Genomic DNA, 19,837 nt, shown 5'->3' with positions numbered 1-19,837 from the left:
CATGGCAAGCCCTCTACGCACCAAACCGCTCCCTGGTCTTTTGTGGGCTTAAGTCTAACTCATTCCTCTCTTTGCAAATGCTCTAAGGTAGTGACCCACTATATTGCCCACGGCAGTCTCAACTCCTCAGCATGGGGGATATTCTGGTCTCAGCCCCCGTGTAGCTGAGCTACAAGTGCATGCACCACTGCACCAGGCTGCGACAGTCCCGTCACTTTTGTTTGTTTTTCAAGACTGGGTTTTTTCTGTGTAACAGCCCTGGTTGTCCTGGAACTTTTTTATTTCCTTTGTAGAACCAGGCTGGTCTTGAACTCACAGAGATCCTCCTACCTCTGCCTCCCAAGTGCTGGGACCAGGGCGTACGCCACCACCCCTGGCTTCTCATTATGCTTTTATGGCCAGATCTCAGTTCTGGATATATCTGTTCCATACACATACATATATGCAGTATGGAGCCCAGGGCCTCACAGGTGCTATCCAGGGGCTCTGCCACTGAGCCAAACTCATCCCCATCCCCAACTATTATCCTCCCTCAAACAGAAGTCTGTGATATTTGTTATAGGATCAGCCTGCAAATCAGTCTTGGGCCCCACATATGATTAGTGGGAATGTTCTGGCGTTTGTGATGAATGCCACCTGGAAAGAATGTCTTTACAGCCCCTCCCATTTACAGGGCCTCACATAGCCCAGGCAGGCTTCCAACTGACTATACAGCCAAAGGCGGTCTTAAACTCCTAATCTCCCTTCCTCCACCTCCCAAATGCTGGCTCACAGGCGTCACCTTGAGGCCTGGTTTTTGAGATGTGGCTTCATGCAGGGAAGGCCAGCACCCTACCCCCTAAGCCACACCCCTAGCCCAGTTTTTGTGAGGCCCAGTGCACCAGCAGCCAGTCTACTTCGTGACTATCTGAGTGTGAGAGGGTGGGTCTGCATTCCTTTCTAGAACAAGTGTGAAGGTACCTGCCTGTCACAGAGTGGTCAGGAGTCTTAGACAGGATTGCGAGTTCCACACCAGCCTAGGGCCACATAATGTGAAACCTTGTCTGGTCAATTGTCAGTTTCTTTTTGTCTCAAATTCAGGGGAGTCCGGCTCCCTCTCCACTCACCTCAGGGAACACAGTTGCATTTGGTCAGGATCTGTAGGCTCTCCTTGCCCAGGAGCCTTAATTACATGCTTCCTTGCAGCTTGCACCAGGGACTTGGTGGTCTTCATATCTCATCACTAAAAATATGTGCAGGGCCGAGGAGGTGGCTCACGGAGTAAAGGCACTTTCCACCAGGCCTGACTACCTGAGTTCAGTTCTCTGAGTCCATATGCTGGAAGGAGAGAACCGGCTCCCACAGACTGTCCTCTTACCTCCACACACTGAGGCATGTTTGCACCCACTCCCCAAGATAAAATCATTTTTATTACATGTATTAGTGCATGTGTATGTATGGGCACACATCTGCCACAAGGAATTGAACTTAGGTTGACAGGTTTGACAGTGAGCACCTTAATCCATGATACCATCTAGATGGTCTTTTTTTTTTTAGTTATTAGTTCTTAGGGGCCTGAAATTCACTCTGTAGATAAGGCTACTTTCAGATTTAGAGAGATCTGCCTGACTCTGCCTCTTGAGTGTTGAGATTAAAGACATGTGCCCCATGACCAGCCTTTTATGTCTTATTGTCCCAGGAACATCTTACTTTAAAAGTGAGCTCATTTTTTTTTTAATTTCTGTTTTTCGAGATAGGGTTTCTCCATAACTTTGGAGCCCATCCTGGAACTCACTTTATAAACCAGGGTGACCTCGAACTCACAGAGATCCACCTGCCTCTGTCTCTAGAGTGCTGGGATTAAAGGTATTTGCCACCACTGCCCAGCAGAAGTGAATTCATTCTTTAAAAAGGTTTTTTGAGTGTAGCGTGTGTATATATTTGGGTGTGAGTGATCAGAGGCCTGAAAAGAGTTCCAGATCCCCTGGAGCTGGAGTCACAGGCCATCATGCATCCTTTTGCAAGTGCTCTTAACCATTGAGCAATCTCCCCAACCAAGGATTATACTGCCAATTGATTGTGGTTTTGCTGTTTTCTAAAATTATTATTTATACAGTTTTCTGTCTGAATGTTTGCCCACATAACAGAAGAGAGCATCAGATCTCATTATTGATAGCTATGAGCCATCATGTGGTTGCTGGGAATTGAACTCAGGACCTCTGGAAGAGCTTAACCTCTGAGCCATCTCTCCAGCCCTTGTTGCTACTTGTTTTTATTATTGTTACTTATGCAAGTGGGTGTGTGTTCATGAGAACAGGTGCCCTCAGAGTCCAGAAGAGTGGGTATTTGATCACTGAAGCTGGAGTTGCAGGTGGTTATACACTGATGTAGTTTCTGGTAACTAAATCCTGGTCCTCTGCAAGAGCAGAACATGATCTTTACCAATGAACTATCTTTCTATGCTTCTTTGGGTTGTTGGTTTTATTTCTGCACTGAACCTGGGACCTCACACATGCTAAGCAAATGCTCTATCACTGAGCTACACCCCCAGCTCTTATTTCATCTTTCTAGTCTCCCAGAAATGGGCACCTAGATTGTTTTCAGCCTCCTGCTTTATGTAACACCCTTAATAAGGGCTAGGGAGATGGCTCAGTAGTTAAGAGCACTTACTGCTCTTGAAGAGGACAGAAGTCCAGGTCCCAGCACCCACATGGTGGCTCACAGACATCTGTAACTCCAGTTCCAGGAGATCTGTTCCTGTCTTTTGGCCTCCACAGCACCAGACATGCATGTGGTACACAAACATACATACATACATTAAAATCAATTTCAAAAAAAATTCAAAGCATCCTTAGTTGTTACAAAACTTTCAGTGTACATAAATAAATAAGAGCTATCCTGCCTTAATTCTCACAGCAGGAGAAAAGTTCCCGGCTTATACAGGAGAAGCACAGGGTAGATGTGCCATGTTCGAGGCTGTGGTCCTATTCCTAGCAAGCATGTGATCCCAGCACTTGGGAGGCTGAGGCTACTGGACCAAGAGTCCCGCTTCAGCCTATCTGCAAAGAAAGGTAAGCCAGAAAAGAAGAGAGGACACTTGCCTGTCCTGGCAGGGGTTGTCTAAGCTCATCCTTCCAACTGCTCTACCTTCTTTGGACGGTGGCCTTAGGACAGGTATAATTTTATTTTTCCTTCTCAGGTATTTGGCAAAGATGTCTATGGGAATCTTTGTCACAACTGGAGTGGGGTGGAGGTTGAGGAAGCTCAAAACAGGTGTCAGCACGGGCCCCACCCTGAAAAAGGGTTTTCCATGAACCAGTGGTGCTGCTAACGTTCCAGGAGTTCCTGATTTTTGTGTGGGGGCGTGGGGGTGGGGTTTTGTGACAGAGTTTCTCTGTTATCATCCCTAGCTGTCTTGGAACTCACAGAGATATCTGCCTGTCTCTGCCTCCATCATGCTGGGATTAAAGGCACCACTACCACTCAGCTTGAGTTTAGTGAAGATTAAATTCTGTTTATTGTATCACTTAAGCTTCTGGATTTGTTACTGCTGTTTCTTTCTTCTTTTTTTCTTCCTTCCTTCCTTTTTCTTTCCTTATTTCTTTCTTTCTTTCTTTCTTTCTTTCTTTCTTTCTTTCTTTCTTTCTGAGTGCATGTGTGTGTTCATCTACGTGTGTGTTGTGTGACATCATTTCTTTGGATATAAGAACAAATATCTAAGCCCGGCAGTGGAGGCATACACCTTTAATCCCAGCACTCAGGAGGCAGAGACAAGAATATCTCTTTGAGTACGAGGCCAGCCTGATCTACAGAGTGAGTTCCAGGACAGCCAGGGCTACACAGAGAAACCCTGTCTTGAAAAACAAACAAAATAAAAAGAACAAAATCTACTCATTCCAAATAGGGAACCGATGACAAGTAAGGTAAGGATGTCACCAAGGTCCAATTTGGTAAATCAATGAGTTTTATTGGGGTTATTCACAGGAGTGAAGATGAGGGGTTGCTTACAGAGCAGAGACAACTGCATTGTGAAATGCCCACTCCAGCATGAATTATGTATGGCTCACAAAAATTGGGAACCAAGAGTGCTTTGCACAGTCTGCAAGAATTGCAACAGGTTGGAAAGCATTCTCTCCAGGCAGTTCAACTTCTTTCTGCTTCTTTTTTTTTTTTTTTTTTTTTTGGTTTTTACGAGACAGGGTTTCTCTGTATTGTTTTGGAGGCTGTCGGTCCAGCCTGGCCTCGAACTCACAGAGATCCGCCTGCCTCTGCCTCCCGAGTGCTGGAATTAAAGGCGTGCGCACCACCGCCTGGCTTCTTTCTGCTTCTTTTAGGTGACTTAGATTTTTTTTAAGTCAGGATTTCTCTATGCAAGACCAGACCGGCCAGGAACTCAGAAATCCTCCTGCCTCTGAATTCCAGGTGCTGGGATTAAAGGTGTAAGCCATCACACCCAGCTAATGGTTTTGAACATACTAATTTAGTGTGTGCCTAAGTGTATGTGTATACACCACGTGGGTTGCAGGAACTCATGGAAGTCTAAAGAGAACATCAGAGCCCTTGGGACTGGAGTCACAGGGGTTTGTAAACTGATATGTGGTTGCTGGGAACCAAGACCATGTCTGCTGTTAGAGCGGCATATGCTCTTAACTGCTGAGCCGTCTTCCCAGCCCCTTCTTTAGTCTAAGAGTAGCTCTTAGCCATCCTTACTGCTTATGTAAGGTTAGGGAGGGAAGAATCTAGTGAATCTAACCAGTTTCAGGAACTTCCTGAAGTTTTGGTTACTAACTTGACTACATCTGGGACCAACTAAAACCCAAGTGACTGAGAACGCCTGTGAGGGATCTTTTTAATTAAATCATTTGAAGTAGGAGGACCTACTTTTTTTTTTCCAAGACAGGTTCTCTCTACATAGCTCCTGGAACTCGCTCTGTAAACCAGACTGACTTCAAATTCACAGAAACCTGCCTGCCTCTGCCTCCCAAATGCTATAAAGGTATGTAATGCCACATGGCTGGGCTGACACATTTTTTTGTTTGTTTTTGTTTTTGTTTTTCGAGACAGGGTTTCTCTGTGGCTTTGGAGGCTGTCCTGGAACTCACTTTGTAGACCATGCTGGCCTCGAACTCACAGAGATTTGCCTGCCTCTGCCTCCCGAGTGCTGGGATTAAAGGCGTGTGCCACCAACGCCCGGCTGGGCTGACCCATTTTTACAAACTTTTTATTGATTTTTTTTTTTTTGGTGTGGATTTCACATCATGCATCCCAACCCCCGTCTACCCATCACCTAACTTCCTCTGCCCCTGCAACTTCCCCCAGAAATAAAATTTAAAAGTAAATCCAAAAAAAAAAAAAAAAAGAGCCAACCAACCAATCAAAAACAAATAAAAAGAATCTTGTTAAAGCTGGGTGATGGTAGTGCATGCCTTAAATCCCAGCACTTGAGAGACAGAGGCACACAGAGAAACCCATCTTGAAAAATTAAAAAAAAAATTGTCAAGGAAGCTGTAGTGTGGCCGTGAGTCACACAGTATGTCCTTTAGTCCACATTGCTTTACCTGTAAATGTTCATTGCAATGAGTCATTGGTCTGGGTTGAGGCCTCTGGCTTCTGTTACATCCTCAATACTGGGTCCTCACTGGAACTCCTCTGGGATATTCTGTTGTTGCCTTGTGTTGTGGAGATCCTGTGGCTTTGAATTTGTAGATTTGTCCCCTTCACATGCTACAGCAGTTCCTAGATGAGGTAGCTGTTGAGGTGGGCTACCTTGTAATCCTGGTTCTGGGCGTGGGTTGGTAGCTGGATCGGAAGACACACTTTTTTTTTTTAATGTGTACTGGTGTTTTTCCATGGGTTTCAGGTCCCCTAGAACTGGAATTACAGTTGTGAGTTGCCATGTGGGTGCTGAGAATTGAACCTGGGTTCTCTGGAAGAGCAGTCAGTGCTCTTAACCACTGAGCCATCTCTCCAGCGCCTGGAAGACCCACTTTTAATCCAATCTTTTTTTTTTTTTTTTTTTGGTTTTTCGAGACAGGGTTTCTCTGTGGCTTTGGAGGCTGTCCTGGAACTAGCTCTTGTAGACCAGGCTGGCCTCGAACTCACAGAGATCCGCCTGCCTCTGCCTCCCAAGTGCTAATCCAATCTTCTAAGGTGCACTTTTTTTTTTGTTTTTGTTTTTGTTTTTCAAGACAGGGTTTCTCTGTATTGTTTTGGAGGCTGTCCTGGAGACCAGGCTGGCCTCGAACTCAGAGATCCGCCTGCCTCTGCCTCCCGAGTACAGGGATTTAAAGGCATGCAGCCTCACCACCGCCACCATCCAGCTGAATCCAGATGTTTTGAGGGGAAAACTCACCTTTAATGCCAGCCGCACCTTTGGGTGGCAGTCTTTATAAAGGACATGGAAGAGGAAGCTCTTTCTTTCTTCGCCTGCTTGCTCTCCCTTTCACTGACAAGTCCAATCCTTCACCAGCTACTTCTGGAAACTGGCACATACTGAAGACCATCTAAGACTGACAACTACTGGACTCTTGGGCCTTCTTTCTGTTGGTAGACAGCATTGTTGGACTAGTTGGACTACAGCCTATATCCATTCTAATAAATCCATATTCATAAAAATCCAATTCATTCCACAAATTCTGCTTGTCTTAGGGTAACTACTGCGGTGATGAAACACCAGGACCATGGCAACTCTTATAAAGGAAATAATTAATTGTGGTGGCTTGCTTACAACTCAAGAGGTTCAGTCCATCACGATGAGGAGCATTGTGGAGTGCAGGCAGAGGCTGGGAGTGCTATACCTCGCAGGCAACAGGAAGTCGACTGCCACACTGGGCAATATCCTGAGTATATGAAACCTCAAAGCCTGCCCCCACAGTGACTCACTTCCTTCAACAAGGTCATACCCACTCCAACAAAACCACACCTCCTAATAGTGTCACTCCCTGAGATTATGGGGCCAATTACACTCAAACTACCACACTCTCCTCCAGAGAACCCTAATACAGACAGGGTGTCACTACATAGCTAGCTCTATCCTGGAACTCCCCATGGTCTTGAATTGAACTTAGAGTTCTGCCTGCCTCTGCCTCTCTAGTGCTGGGATTAAAGGTGTGCACCACCACACGAGGCTACACCATTATATTGTTTTGCCTCTCCAACATACTGTGTCTTAAAAACAAGCTTTCCTCCAAGATGTAATACAACAGCGTGCAGGTGCAGGAATGGGTGCATGTACAGAGGGCAACCCCTCCCCACTGACATGGGGCTCAGCCTTGGCTGACTAGATATCAAGCTTCAGGGACTTCCTCTCTCAACCTGTCCAGTGCTGGGGTTGCAGGTATGGACCATCATGTCCAGTATTACATCATGCTCAGATCCTCGTATTTGCAAGGCAAGCAGTGAGACTTCTCCCTAGACCCTGCCTTTTTTTCAGTGGAGATAAAACCCAGTCCTCAAGCATGCAGGGCCATTGACTAAAGCTCCAGTCCTGCGGCTTCTTGTCACTCTCGTTTGCACCTCCGCCCTTTCCACTTCCTGTGAACTGGTGCACTAGCTGTGTGGGCGGAAGGCTTAAGCCAGGCCAGCATTCTAGTCAGGTGCGTCCCCAGAAAGCTTTGTGAACTTCTCTTTCAGCTGAAGGCATTCTGGCCTTGGCTCTGCCTCTCTCAGGGTTCAGGGTCTTCTGAGAGTTGGGGATTGGTGGGAAGTGCAGAGAAAGTGCCTCTACACCTAGAAAGCTAGTCTTCACAGAATCTGCAGTGAGGCAATCGTGAGGCTCCTCTGCCAGCTGCAGTTTGCTTCTGCGCCCTCTGGCCTGGATGTCTTTCGGTTCTTGGGGGGCTCTTGGGGCTGCATACAGCTGTTATTTCTGGATAGGCTAAGGAGTCATGTTTGAGGTAGTCATGGAGTAATTTTTACTGAAGCTCACACATGGGACATGGGAAAGCCTACCCAGGTACACGGGCAGGATAGGCTGCATTTTCAGATACAGGTGGAACACTCTATTCCTTGGAGCCACCACTATTCGTCTGTCACCAGGGAGAACGTGTCACTTGCCTGGGATGTTGCATTTCTACAGAATTACCTGGCAACCAGGGGCATCAGCCAGATGTGGGCATCCTCCTTTGTCTCTGCAATTCCCTTTGTCTGCGTTGTTTTGTGGTGATGGAGACAGAACTCAGGGCCTCAGTGATGCATTCCACTACCATCACCTCTCTAGCCCCTCAGTGGGGATAGTGGAGACTGTGCTAACCCTGAGCCACATCGAAACTCTTTCTTGGTGGATTTCAGGCTGGTGCTCTATTGGTGAGCTATGTATGTTCCCACCTTTATTTTAACTGTTAGAAACATTTTAAGAGCAATCACAAGCTGGGTGTGATGGTGCACACCTTTAATCTCAGTGCTCAGGAGGCAGAGGCTGGGTCTCTATGAGTTCAAGGCCAGCCTGGTCTACAGACTAAGTTCCTGGATAGCCACGGCTACTCAGAGAAATTCTGTCTCAGAAAACGGGGGGGGGGGGTAGTTACAATTTTTGTTTTTCAAATTATTATTTTTATGTCGTGGGTATTTTGTATGATTGTGCACCATGTCTGTCTGTGCCTGGTTCCCTCAGAGGCCAGAAGACGGCCTCTGACCTCTGATTCCCTGAAGCTGGAGTTACAGGTGGTTGTGAGCCCACATTGCCTTGTGGGTGCTCTTGAGATGTCCTCTCCAGCCCCCCTTTCACTTTTATTTTGACAGCTCATCTGGCCTCAAACATTCGCTCTTCCTGCTTTAGACTACAAAGTGGCCCAGGCCTTCTACTAGGTTTTGTGGTGCTTGTCCCATGCCCCTCATATGAGGGTTCTCCTCCTCAGAGAACACTGGTTACAGAAGGCCCTCTCTTCCTTCTCGATCTTCCCCCACTGCTGGAGCAGCTACAGGACTTGTCTTACTTGTGACTGTTCACTGGGGTCTATCATAGACAAGACAAAGGCAGACTTCTCAATTCAGAACCTTACATAGAAGTATGGGAAACAGAGCCTCAGAGACGTGGAATGAAGGCTCCAATTTCTGAGTCTTTCTCCATCCCCAACTCCATGAGCATAAAGTGGCAAAACTAAGATGTGGTGCTGCACCCCTGTAATCTCAGCACTGGGGGTTGGGGTGGGAGGGTTGCTTCAAGGTCATCCTCAGCTCCAGAGGGGGTTTCAAGCCAGTTAGAACTTCAAAAAACAAAACAAAACAAAAACCCGTTTTTTTTTTTTTTTTTTAGCTGGGACTTGCTATACCTCAGCTCCACCAATCTTTCCGCCTTAGCCTGCAAAGGAACCGTGTCTACAGGGCCACTCAGCCCGACTTGGCTTTTTTAGCACATTTTTGAGGTAGACAATACGTTATGACACAATGATTACTATACAGGAGCTAATTAACATATTCATCATCTCACAGTTACTCATGTTCTCCTGTGGGAAGTACAGCCTGAATATTATTTAGAAAAAAATCCTGACTCAATAAACAAAAATATTTGAGCAAAAGAGCCAACTCTGAGCCTGCCAAGACTCACCTCACCCTAATGTCGGTGCCAGCAAAATGAATACATTCAATACTTGACATTTTGTTCTTTGTGGGTTTACTTTTTACCATTAATTGATATTTTAAAATACTGTCTTAGAATATTATCTTGATGATTAATTTCTGAGCTCAAGGAACTCACTCCGGTCGGGGCAGTTTCTGTTTTACCTCCTCGGGCTACGGCTGACCTATGTCTCGGGGAACTGAGGTCCGCAGCGGCGGGGAGCTCTGGGAACAGACTGCCGCTGACCTTTGCTTATCATCCTCATTAAACCCCCGTCTTCCAGGGACCTTTTCGCCGCCTGCGTAACCGAGATAGCGGCGCGGCGAGGCCGTGACCTTTTCGAGGTTCCGAACTCTCCCAGCACCAGCGGATGCCCGGCCACCCTCCCGGACCCCGAGAACGCGCTTGTGACGTCACCGAACTCGGAGCCCGGCCCCCGCCGCTGACGTCACAGAAGGGCAGCGCGGAGTCGCAGCGTTCCTTCGGGGACGTGAGCGTGAGGGCCCAGACAAGCGGCCCAGCAAGCAGGAAGTCCAGCGGTCCCCGTCGGTACGTGGGGCCGGAACTACAACTCCCGACGCTCCGTGCCCCCCGAGCAGGCGAGCGAGACAAACTTTCGACGGGATTGATATCCCCTTAGTCCAACCAGAAGGCGGGCTTTAGAGCGTCATCCCGCCCCTTCCTAATTCTCAGGGCAGCCTCCGCGCGAGTGACGGGCTTCGCTGCCTTCTAGGGTTCGGATTCCTCTGACGGACGTCGGAACCGAGGAATCGGAGCCCGGCCAGGTCCAGAGGGCGTTGAAAAGCGTGGACCGTGGCCAATAGCGTGCTGGAGGTGGCCGGCGCCATCCAATCGCTGCCCTGGGGCCACGCCCCGACGCGTGACGTAGCAGGGTGGGTAGCAACAGTTGCCCCGGTGAGGGAAACGGAGGCGCCATAGCCACGGTAGTCGTGGCGACCAAGCAACCCAGCAACGCCAGTCAACAACAACAACCGCAGCTGCCCCCCGCCCCCACGCCCCCGGCCCGGCCTGGGGACCCCGGCGCGCTCGGCCCCCTCTGCACAGCATCCACGCACCTCCTCCGAGCCCTCCGCGGACACAAGTGCGGGGAAGCCGAGGTAACCGGGGCAGCGCCTGGCAGGCTGGGCGCGCCGGGGAGGGCGGCGGGGCCCGCGCGCGGCGCCCGTCGCTTGAGTGCGGTCCTGAGGGAAGGGGCGGGCGGTCAAAATGGCGGCGACGACTGTTCGGGACCGTGGGGGAGGGGGAGGGGGCCGGGGTTCGGCCCCGGCGACACCACCCGCCCCCGGGCCCGCAGCCCGGCCCCCACGAGGGGCGGGTGCTCGCAGGCCGCGGGCGAGTGGAGGTCGGGCGGCTCGGGCGGGGGGCGCTTTTATGTGTCGGGAGGTGCGGCGAGGCGGGCCTGCCGAGGCTGGACCAATGGCAGCGGGCGGGGCGGGGCGTGACGGGAGAGGTGGGCGGGGCTTAGCGTCCCTCCGCCCTCGGAGCCGGGTGCGGCCGCCGACTCCCGGACAGTTCGGTCTTCCCGAGGAGGAGAAGCCGCTTGATAGCGTACCTGCCTAAGATTCATCAGTTGGACGTGCTACTCACTATTGCATTTCAGGCCTTTGTTTTCCTTCCTATAAAATGGGGAGAATTGTTGCCATTCCCTTCTTCATTACAGTAACTCCTAATCCCTTCTGGGAATTTTCCCAGGGCTCTTAATCCTTTAATCAATCTCTCTCTCTTCCTCTCCTCTCCCCTCTCTCTCGCCACACATACACACACCTGCCTACTGTTCTCAGTGAGTCTTGGTAAATTGCTAGTATTGATTGCAAAATGACCTCCACTTCTGATCCCGGGAGGAGGTGGAGACGGCCGAGTTTCAGTCAGACTGTCTTTAGCCTGGGGGGCTTCAGTTGTCAGAAGTTGAAGCTCCTGCTGAAGAGAAGTGATCTGAGGCCACAGGTGCAGAGACTCTGAAATTGTCCTCTGTGGGGCTGTCTCAGGTCTCAGCCAGGCAGTGGTGCAGGTGCGGGGCTCTTGTTGCTGGAGACTGGGCTTTTCTCTGCAGCCGTTGAGGTTTTGTGGAAACAGCAGAGCGCCAAGAGCTGTCTTAGATTCCTTAGGTCACGTCTCTTGTCCGCCACATGTTTATGTTAAGTCAGTATCAAGAGGGTATGATGCTATAGGGTGGCCCCTGTCCCACGTGGCAAGAGCAGGTACAGCATCACAGGCGAGGAGAAACACTTGTTAGTCCCCGACCTTTTGTGACTGCCTTCTGGGGGTGCCGAACTAGGCCGACCGTGGCATTTCCTATTGGCCGTGTGCTCGTTGCCTGCCTAGCATTTGCAGTTGTACACTGAAGCCAGTAAGAAGACCAAAGACTTTTCCTTTGAAAATTAGGCAAGGATGTGTGGGCTCCCACTTACAGGGACTTCCCTTCTCTTGTCAAAGGGTCTTCAAAGTTCAGATTGTGGACATTAACTTTCAGGAAGATGCTGGAGTTAGCTATGTTGCTTAAAAGGAAAAGAAAAGAAGTCTTCAGCTCCTATGAGGGAAGGCTGACTTTGAACAAAAAGTGATAGTATTGATTCTCTGGTTTAATCGACTGTTTGAACGTCTTCCTTTCCAGCAATGCTCACAATTGAAGGGCCCAGAAGGGTCATTTGACTGGGGAATGTTGGTACTGACTCAGTTTCTTTTTACCTAAAACAGTTACTCTCTAGCTGTGTGTTCTTGGGTGAATTATGTTACTTTTGGGGGGCCTCCATGTGCTAGGGGCACAAATCATTTTAACTTTAGATTACTGTGTATGGATTCCATGAAATGCATCACACATGAAGTATCAAATACATGGTAGTGTTCAAATGATGTTATTTCCTGTCTGGTTTCATTTTTATCATTTTGTGTGAGAGAGAAGGCTATTGGTATGAGTTGACAGTAGGCAGTTGGGAACAGGATTGCTGCTGCTTTTCTCTTTTGGGGATTGACCCTAAGGCATCCCCCAGACTGGGCAATTGCTCTGCTTTGAGCTATACGCCCAGCCCTACGTTTTTACTTTTTATTGATTTATTTTGTGTGTACATGAGCACACGTGTGTGACAGCATGCATGTGGCGGTCAGAGGTGTCAGCTAGTAGGAGTTCTGTCTTTCTACCAGGTGGGTCCGTGGGTTTGAACTTGTTATTTGGGTTACTTAATAGCAGCCGCCTTAATGTACTACATCATCTTGATGGCCCATTTTACGTTTCATTTTCAGACGTGGCCTTGCTAAATTGTCCAGGCAGGCCTTGAACTTGTGAGCCTCCTTACTTAGCTTCCTGAGTAGCTGAGATGACAGGTCTGTGCCACCAGGCCAGTCTTAGAGCTCTACTTTCTGTGGAAAAATGTTGCCCATTCTGCTTGTACCCAAGTGGCTTTTGTTTCTGAGTATCCAGAAAAGAAAAAAGAAGAAGTGCTGTCTGGGTAGAGAGCTGGGCTCAGCTGACAGCTCTCTAGGATTGTGCAGCTCTGTGGGGAAGGTAGGAAGAGTGTTTTTGAACAAAAACTCACCCTCTGCCTTGATAGCCCTGAACTAGGGAAGGTCTCGTGTGGGGGGGGGGAGAGGGGGTCCTGTGGTGCCCCAGGCCCCAGGAGAGATGTCGGTCTCCACCAGGGTCAGCCAGCAGCTGCTACAGCTGCTACTTCTGTAACCTCCGCCCAGTCTCTCAGGGTCAGTGGATCCCAGCCAGCCCACCTTCCATGCTCACCAGCACGTCTTGAGTCAGCTGCATACACTGTGCCCAATGCACCGTGACAGCTGAGTCCCCTGTGGACTTGGGACTCATTGCAGAACACCTCCCTAGTGTGTAAGACCCTGTGTTCCATCTGTAGCACTGCAAGAAAGAAAACAACAGCAACAAAACAGGGTGGAACTCCCAGTATATTCCCATCAGGGTTCTAGGAACTCCCAGTATATTCCCATCAGGGTTCTAGGAACTCCCAGTATATTCCCATCAGGGTTCTAGGAACTCCCAGTATATTCCCATCAGGGTTCTAGGAACTCCCAGTATATTCCCATCAGGGTTCTAGGAACTGGGGATAAAAGGGGACTCTTATGGAGCTTACATTTCCAGTTCAGGGGGGAAGAGAAACTGAGGAATAAGCCAACAGCTATCCAGTGGCAAGAACATTAAAGGCAATGTGTGCTTCAGAGTATTGGGGGAGGGACACATGGTGACCAGGGGAAGTGGCCTGAGCTAGGCTTGGGACAGGGTCAGAAGCAAGTGCAAGTCAGGGGGCGGGGTTCAGAGGCCCTGAGGCAGGAAGGAACAGGAGCATTGTTAGACAGAGAACCAGTGTGGTCTGAAGGGGCAGGTCCTGAGGATGTTCTCTAATGAGACTTCTCTGATGAGACATGAGACAGCTCGGTGCTCAAAGACCCTGTAGCATGTGCAGACAGCCCTGAGGACAGGTGCTTCAGGGGCCCAGTGAAGACAGAATCAAAGTTGTCTAAAGAAGAAGTAGCCAGTCCAGCATGCATGTCAGAGGACTGACAAAAATGAATCAGACAAGGAGGCCAAGGGCGGGTGCACCATTACACTGAACTTCCCACTTCCTTCCAAATCTGTCACCGAAGCTGTTCTACAGATGAGCTGAGTAGAGTGGATCTTCTCTCCCTCTCTTGTGAACCATTTGGTTCTAGAATCTGGTATCTGTGACCTGGGTCTGCCATCTGTAGCCTGCTGCCTGTGTTTGGTGACGGGATGCAGTCTAGCCTTACAGAGGCGGGGCTTGTCTCTATGGCCCAGCACCTTTGTGCCAGCTCTGTGTCCGTGTGGGTGAGAGCTAAGAATGATCTTTACAGTTTGGGATGATTGGAAAAGGTCAAAAAATACTTTATACTATATAATACAATATAAATTTCATGTCATGAAAAGTCACAAAGTTCAAGTCTATGTCTCGAGCTGGTTTTCTTGACCCAAGTCTGTACCCCTGCCACCTGTTGCTCTATGACACTGCATTGGCAGAGTCAGTAACCGTCTGCCCACAGAACCAAACATAGCTACCCTGATCTCAAAGGATGGATTCAGACATTCACCAGAAACGTAGCCGTTGGCTTTGAAGACCATGCTGTGTTGGTTTGGCAGACCATTGGCAGAGAGCATGTGGACCCTCTGCAGGCTCCTCTGCCCATGTATTGCCTTCCATGAAACAAGGGTCTCATGCTCAAGGGCATGGGACATATGCATGCCACATCTACATGTGTGATCCATCCCCCTGTAGAGAGGCTTGACCTTGCTCATGTGGGAGGGATGGATGACTTCAGAGAAAGGCAGCCGTGGGCATGGGACCTTTGGGCCCTTTCCTTCCAGAGAAAGGCAGCTGTGGGCATGGGACCTTTGGGCCCTTTCCTTCCAGAGAGCAGATGGCTCTGCAGCAGCCTGGACTAGGGTAGGTGGTCTTGGACTTCTGGGGTCATGGGGAGCTAGCTAAAATATATTTGGGGCCACTGCAGACTCTGAGCAGCAGAACCCTGGGATCTGCATGTAGCTGCTTGTGAAGTGCATGCATAGCTGTGAATGAATGGTAGTACTAGCTCTTATTATCCATGGTACTGACTGGCTGCTAAGGTGATCACATTGGATTTTTACAGTGATCCTGTGAACCCAGGTCACAGATGGGTAAACTAAGGCACAGAACAGTCAATAACATGTTTAGGAAAAGGTTCACATGGGGGAAATGCTGATGGCTTCAAACCCTGAGTCAAGTTGGTGTGGATGCAGCTCCTTAACAATGACAAGAAGTAGCCTGGTAGTGGCTCACGCCTTTAGTCCCAGCACTCGGGAGGCAGAGGCAGGTGAATCTCTGTGAGTTCGAGACCAGCCTGGTCTACAAGAGTGAGTTCCAGGATAGGCTCCAAAGCTACACAGAGAAACCCTGTCTCAAAAATACAAAAATAAACAAACAGTGACAAGAAGCTGGGGTTAGTGGAAGATGTGCTGTCTCTGTGCGGAGGACTATGGTCTCTTCCCTCTCTGATGACCAAACTTCGCTTGATGCCTAAGTCCTTGGGTGGGGTGGGGTGAGGTGGCATTGAGGCTGGCTGCTGCTCCATGTCCTGCTTGGGCCCTGTAGTCTGATCCAGTGTTCATCCTCTGGGCTCTCACAAGATGGCCCAGCACCAGGTAGTTCCAGGGATACACTGGCTGTCTCACACACATGCGCATACTCATGTACATGAATGCACGCACACGTGTGAGGAGTGGTGCAGGCCCTGTTTCTTGGAATCACTTTTGTCTCTGGGGTTGTTACAGACATTTAGTGCTTTGCCCAGCCTTCCCTTCTTTTTCTCTCTCTTCCTTTTTTGGGGGTTGGTGGTGCTGTTAAGAGTAGAACCCAGTGCCTTGATCTCCACAGATCAGCACTGGGCTGCTGCTTCCCTCTCCATTCCACAGAGAGACAGTGGAGGAGCCCCCTGAAGCCATCGAGCTGGGAGAGGTCAAGTTCAAGCTGTGCATTGGCTGTATGCAGGGTTTGCTTCTCACCTGCCTGCTGGTGATGCCTCCTGAGTTTACCATCCGAGGGTGAAGCTTGGATCCCTGGAGAGGCAGGCACAGGGAAGCGGGGAGCATGTTGAGGCTGCACTGACTCCCTGGCTTTGCCATCCTAATGAAAGCTTAGGAAGGCAGCAGGACTTGTGGTGGAAAGGACAGGGAAGGTGTTGTCTACCGAGTGTTAGAAGTAATTAAGGTCCAGGCTGGTGTTCTGGGCTAGTGTTCACTGGTGCTAAGAGTACCAGAAGCGTTATCCATGAGCCTCAGGACTGAGTCAAGTTAGTGACAGACAGGATGCATGAGGCTGGGGCTGCCAGGCACGCGCTACAGCCTCTGCTGAGCTACAGCCTCTGCTGAGCAGTAGCTGTTGTTTGGCTCCCAGCTTCCCCTTGGAGACCTCACTCCAGGCTGCCCTGCCCTAGGGTCAGCATGCTGACACGGTGTGGCACAGCCTGAAGAGCCTCCCAGATGACAGGTGTCCAGCCTGGGAACTGTGTGGCTCAGGGTCACAGCTAATCACCTCCAGAGCACAGGGCAGGACAAGGACACAGCTGAGGACTGTACTTTCCCCTTGAAGTGCTGGGAGTGGGCACCCTCCAAAGGCATAGCCCATCTCATGCTAGGATAGGCCCAGCACCAGCCAGAAAAGCTCTACACTGGCCTGCAAGACCAGCATTCCTGTCTCAGAAGCACCCTACCCTGGGCTTACAGATCCATTACTGCCTCAGAGCCTGTGAATGGCACCCTGCTGTGAGGATACTCAGCCGGTCACTTGGCATGGAGCTCTGAGAGACAGCTTTCTCTGTGACTTGCCCAGGCAGGCCTGCAACACTTCCCTGCTGTGTGTCTGGGGCTAGCACCTTACCTTCTCTGAGCCTAAGCTCACCTGGCATACTTAGTCTAGATCCTAAAATGAAGTGTGTAAAGATTGGTGTTGGCTGTCAGCTCTGCTGATCTGGGGCGTGCACGTGGAGCAGGAGGCCTAGGAGATGCCCACCTGAAGGTGGCACGGTGGCATGTGCCATGCCTGAGGCTGGGCAGAGGTCACGAATTCAGGGTTAGCCTCTCCTCACAAGCTTGGACTGACTACACAGGGAGTGTCTGCTGTAAAAGACCGAGTGCTGTGCATATGGCTTAATGGTAGAGTGCTTGCGGACCATGGGCAAGGTCCTGGGCTCCATTCCCAGACACCAAAAGAAAGGAGATCCCAGCACTCCAGAGGCAGGGCAGGCCAGTCTCCAAGTTCAAGACCAGCCTGGTCTACAGAGTGAGTTCCAGGACAGCCAGGGCTACATAGTGAGACCCTGTCTCAAAGTGGGAGAGGTGTTCACTGGCTCAATGGTGAGAAAAATGTCACAGGTGCTCTAGAAGCTACTGACATTCCCAAGCCTGACCTGAGAGGAATACAGAGCCACTTGCAGTCTGGAGAGGTGTCCCAGGTGTAACCTGGGGCACTGTGGGCATGCTCGGGTGCAGGGGTTGGAGGACAAGAGCAACAGTCATAGCTCAGGATGAGGGTGGGGGACCCCCTGCAGGGATGGCCCATTGTATCTAGCCAGGGATTTAATCAAGTTAGGGATGAGCCCAAAGACATCTCCAGGGAGCTGGGAGCTGGTCCTGTTAACCTCTGCTGCTAGATTAATTCTTTTTTTTTTTTTTTCTTCTTTTGTTTTTGTTTCTCTCTCCCCCGCTTTTCTTCTCAAGGAAGAGGAAAACCCGCCTTATTTATTATCATTCACTGTTGGCATGGCAACACAGTCCTATGTTACTGAGCTACAGGCAGCCCCACAAGCATCCCAGCCGCCACAAGCCCCACCCCAGGCCCTGCCCCAGCCACCACCCCCAACAGCACCCCAGCCTCCTGCTGCAGCGACCCCCCAGCCCCAGTATGTCACCGAGCTGCAGAGCCCCCAGCCCCAGACACAGCCTCCGGGCAGCCAGAAGCAGTACGTGGCAGAGCTCCCAGCTGCCCCAGCACCTTCACAGCCTGCCACTCCTGCCCCATCCCCTGTGGCTCAGCAGTATATTGTGGTCACCGTCTCGGGTAAGTTTTTGTGGCCACAACTCTTGGAAAATCTCTGGGAGGAGTTGTGGGGGAGCTCAGCATGCAGGGATCCTCTCCAGAGCTCCCTGTGGGATTTGGGACACCTTTGGGTAAAGGGAGTCCGGCCAAGCAGAGATGCTTCTGTACCCACTGAGATGTTCCTGTTTTTATCTGTCCCCAAGTAAAATGTCCCCAGAAAAGAAGATGGGATGGTGAAATTCAGTTTGCACACACTTGTAAGAGTCAGGCTGTCTACCAGACCTGGGCCTCTCTGCCTAGGTCTCACTGCTAATACAGAGACCATTGTGGCTTCTCTGTTTGGGACATGAGAGGTGCTTAGAAGGCTGGCCTAGAGGCCTTGAGAGAGACTGTCTAGATGGCTGGGATGTGTTCCCTCTCTTCTCTGGAAGAGCAGGACCTGGTGGCCACGCAAGCTCCTGTGTCCATGACTACCCTTGTGCCATGGAGGAAGTCTTATGTCACAGCATGAGAATGGGAAAAGGATGGCCAGAATCAAGAGAAAAGCCAACTACTGAAGGTGGCCCATCCTGGCCCAGAGCCCTAAGTCTGTTTTGTTCCTCCAGGGTGTCATTACAGGTCCCTCTTTTCCCCCATCCTCTGTCCCTCCTCCCTGTCCCCTTCTTGGGAAGCAGGGAAGCAGACAGATTCTGGACTCACGTAGCGACCAGCGTGCTTCTTCGTCCTTGCCTGTGTGCCTGGCACTGTCTTTCTGCCACACCTGAGCATGCAGCTGGCCTTAGTGGGAGCCAGTGCTGACCTGGCTGCAGCTGTTCCCTCAGAGATAGGCAGTCTCCAGCCTCTCCTGCAGGGTCCTGCAACTCCTGCCACAATTGGTCCTTTCTACAGACTCCTCCCTCAGCTAAGACAGGGAAACACCATGTTACCAGGACTCCCTGGGCCTGCCCTCTGCCTATATCTGCAGCCTGCTTCTTGGCTTCCTTTAAAGTGTGATATTCTCAAAATAGCTCTTTCATTCCTGCTTCCTCATCTACACCCTGTTCTCAGCCACCCTTGACCTTGTTCTAACAACTCCCATCGGGGTCCCCTTCATCTCATGCCAGACTCTTGGTCATTCCGAACTTTTGTTGTCCTTGGCCTCTAGGCAGTGCCTGGCACACTGTTCCCTTCCTACTGCAGACCTGTCTTGCACACCTGCCCAGATTTCATTCATTTCTGCCATCTTTGTCACTTTCACTCTTTCCTCACCCCTCTGATCCATAGCAGAAAGAGCAAATGTCAGGCTGGGCCCCTCCCTGCTCTAGTAATCATCTCATGGTGGCTCATGAAGTGTCATGGCTCCCATCCCCTCCCTCCTTCCCAGTACTGGGGTTTGAATCTAGAGCTTCACACAGTCTAGGCCAGTGCTCTACCAATGAGCTGCATCTCTACCCCTCTTTTTACTTTTTATTTTGAGACAGGGTCTCAATAAGTTGCCCACCCTAGTCCTGAAGTTACTCTGTATTCCAGGCTGGCCTTCCCCTTGTCATCTGTTTGCCTCAGCCTCCTCAGAGGTTGATGACAGGTGTATGCCACCAGATCCACCAGTGTCTAAACTTCCCATGTTCCTGTTGAGGTCTCCACTCTGGCCTCTGCCCTGAGCCCAGGTATCTTGTGACTGACTAGTCTTTCTAGGTACAGCTATGGAAGGTCACACTGGTCTCTGAAGCCTGCGACAGTTGGCTTTCAGAACCCCACTGTCTCC

At 50.2% G+C, this 19,837-nt stretch overlaps 1 protein-coding gene and 1 long non-coding RNA gene across 9 annotated transcripts in view; one reads left to right on the top strand and one right to left on the bottom strand.

Moving 5' to 3' along the window:
- The first annotated feature begins 10,520 nt into the window (after positions 1-10,520).
- Rfx1 (regulatory factor X1) overlaps positions 10,521-19,837 on the top strand; it is a 31,401-nt gene continuing 22,084 nt past the window's right edge. For 6 of the 8 annotated variants that reach the window (XM_040736727.1, XM_040736730.1, XM_040736729.1 and 3 more), the window contains exons 1-3: positions 10,567-10,653; positions 12,794-13,055; positions 17,775-18,114. In XM_040736727.1, coding sequence (XP_040592661.1) covers positions 12,921-13,055; positions 17,775-18,114 — 475 coding nt within the window. In that variant the 5' untranslated portion in view covers positions 10,567-10,653; positions 12,794-12,920. Of the gene's footprint in view, positions 10,654-12,793; positions 13,056-17,774; positions 18,115-19,837 lie in introns of all 8 variants that reach the window. The other 2 variants (XM_040736728.1, XM_040736731.1) reach the window with 2 other exon arrangements.
- Positions 11,146-18,909, bottom strand: LOC121136385. The gene is made up of 3 exons (XR_005873472.1): positions 18,793-18,909; positions 13,284-13,409; positions 11,146-12,051 (listed from the first exon to the last, which is right to left on the bottom strand). It is a non-coding gene; the product is annotated as an uncharacterized LOC121136385 (long non-coding RNA).

The sequence above is a fragment of the Mesocricetus auratus genome, unplaced genomic scaffold (genome assembly GCF_017639785.1).
Source record: "Mesocricetus auratus isolate SY011 unplaced genomic scaffold, BCM_Maur_2.0 Super-Scaffold_100081, whole genome shotgun sequence".
Lineage (NCBI taxonomy): Eukaryota > Metazoa > Chordata > Mammalia > Rodentia > Cricetidae > Mesocricetus > Mesocricetus auratus.
Note: the sequence above shows the minus strand (reverse complement) of the source record. Positions and strands in the feature narration are given on the sequence as shown.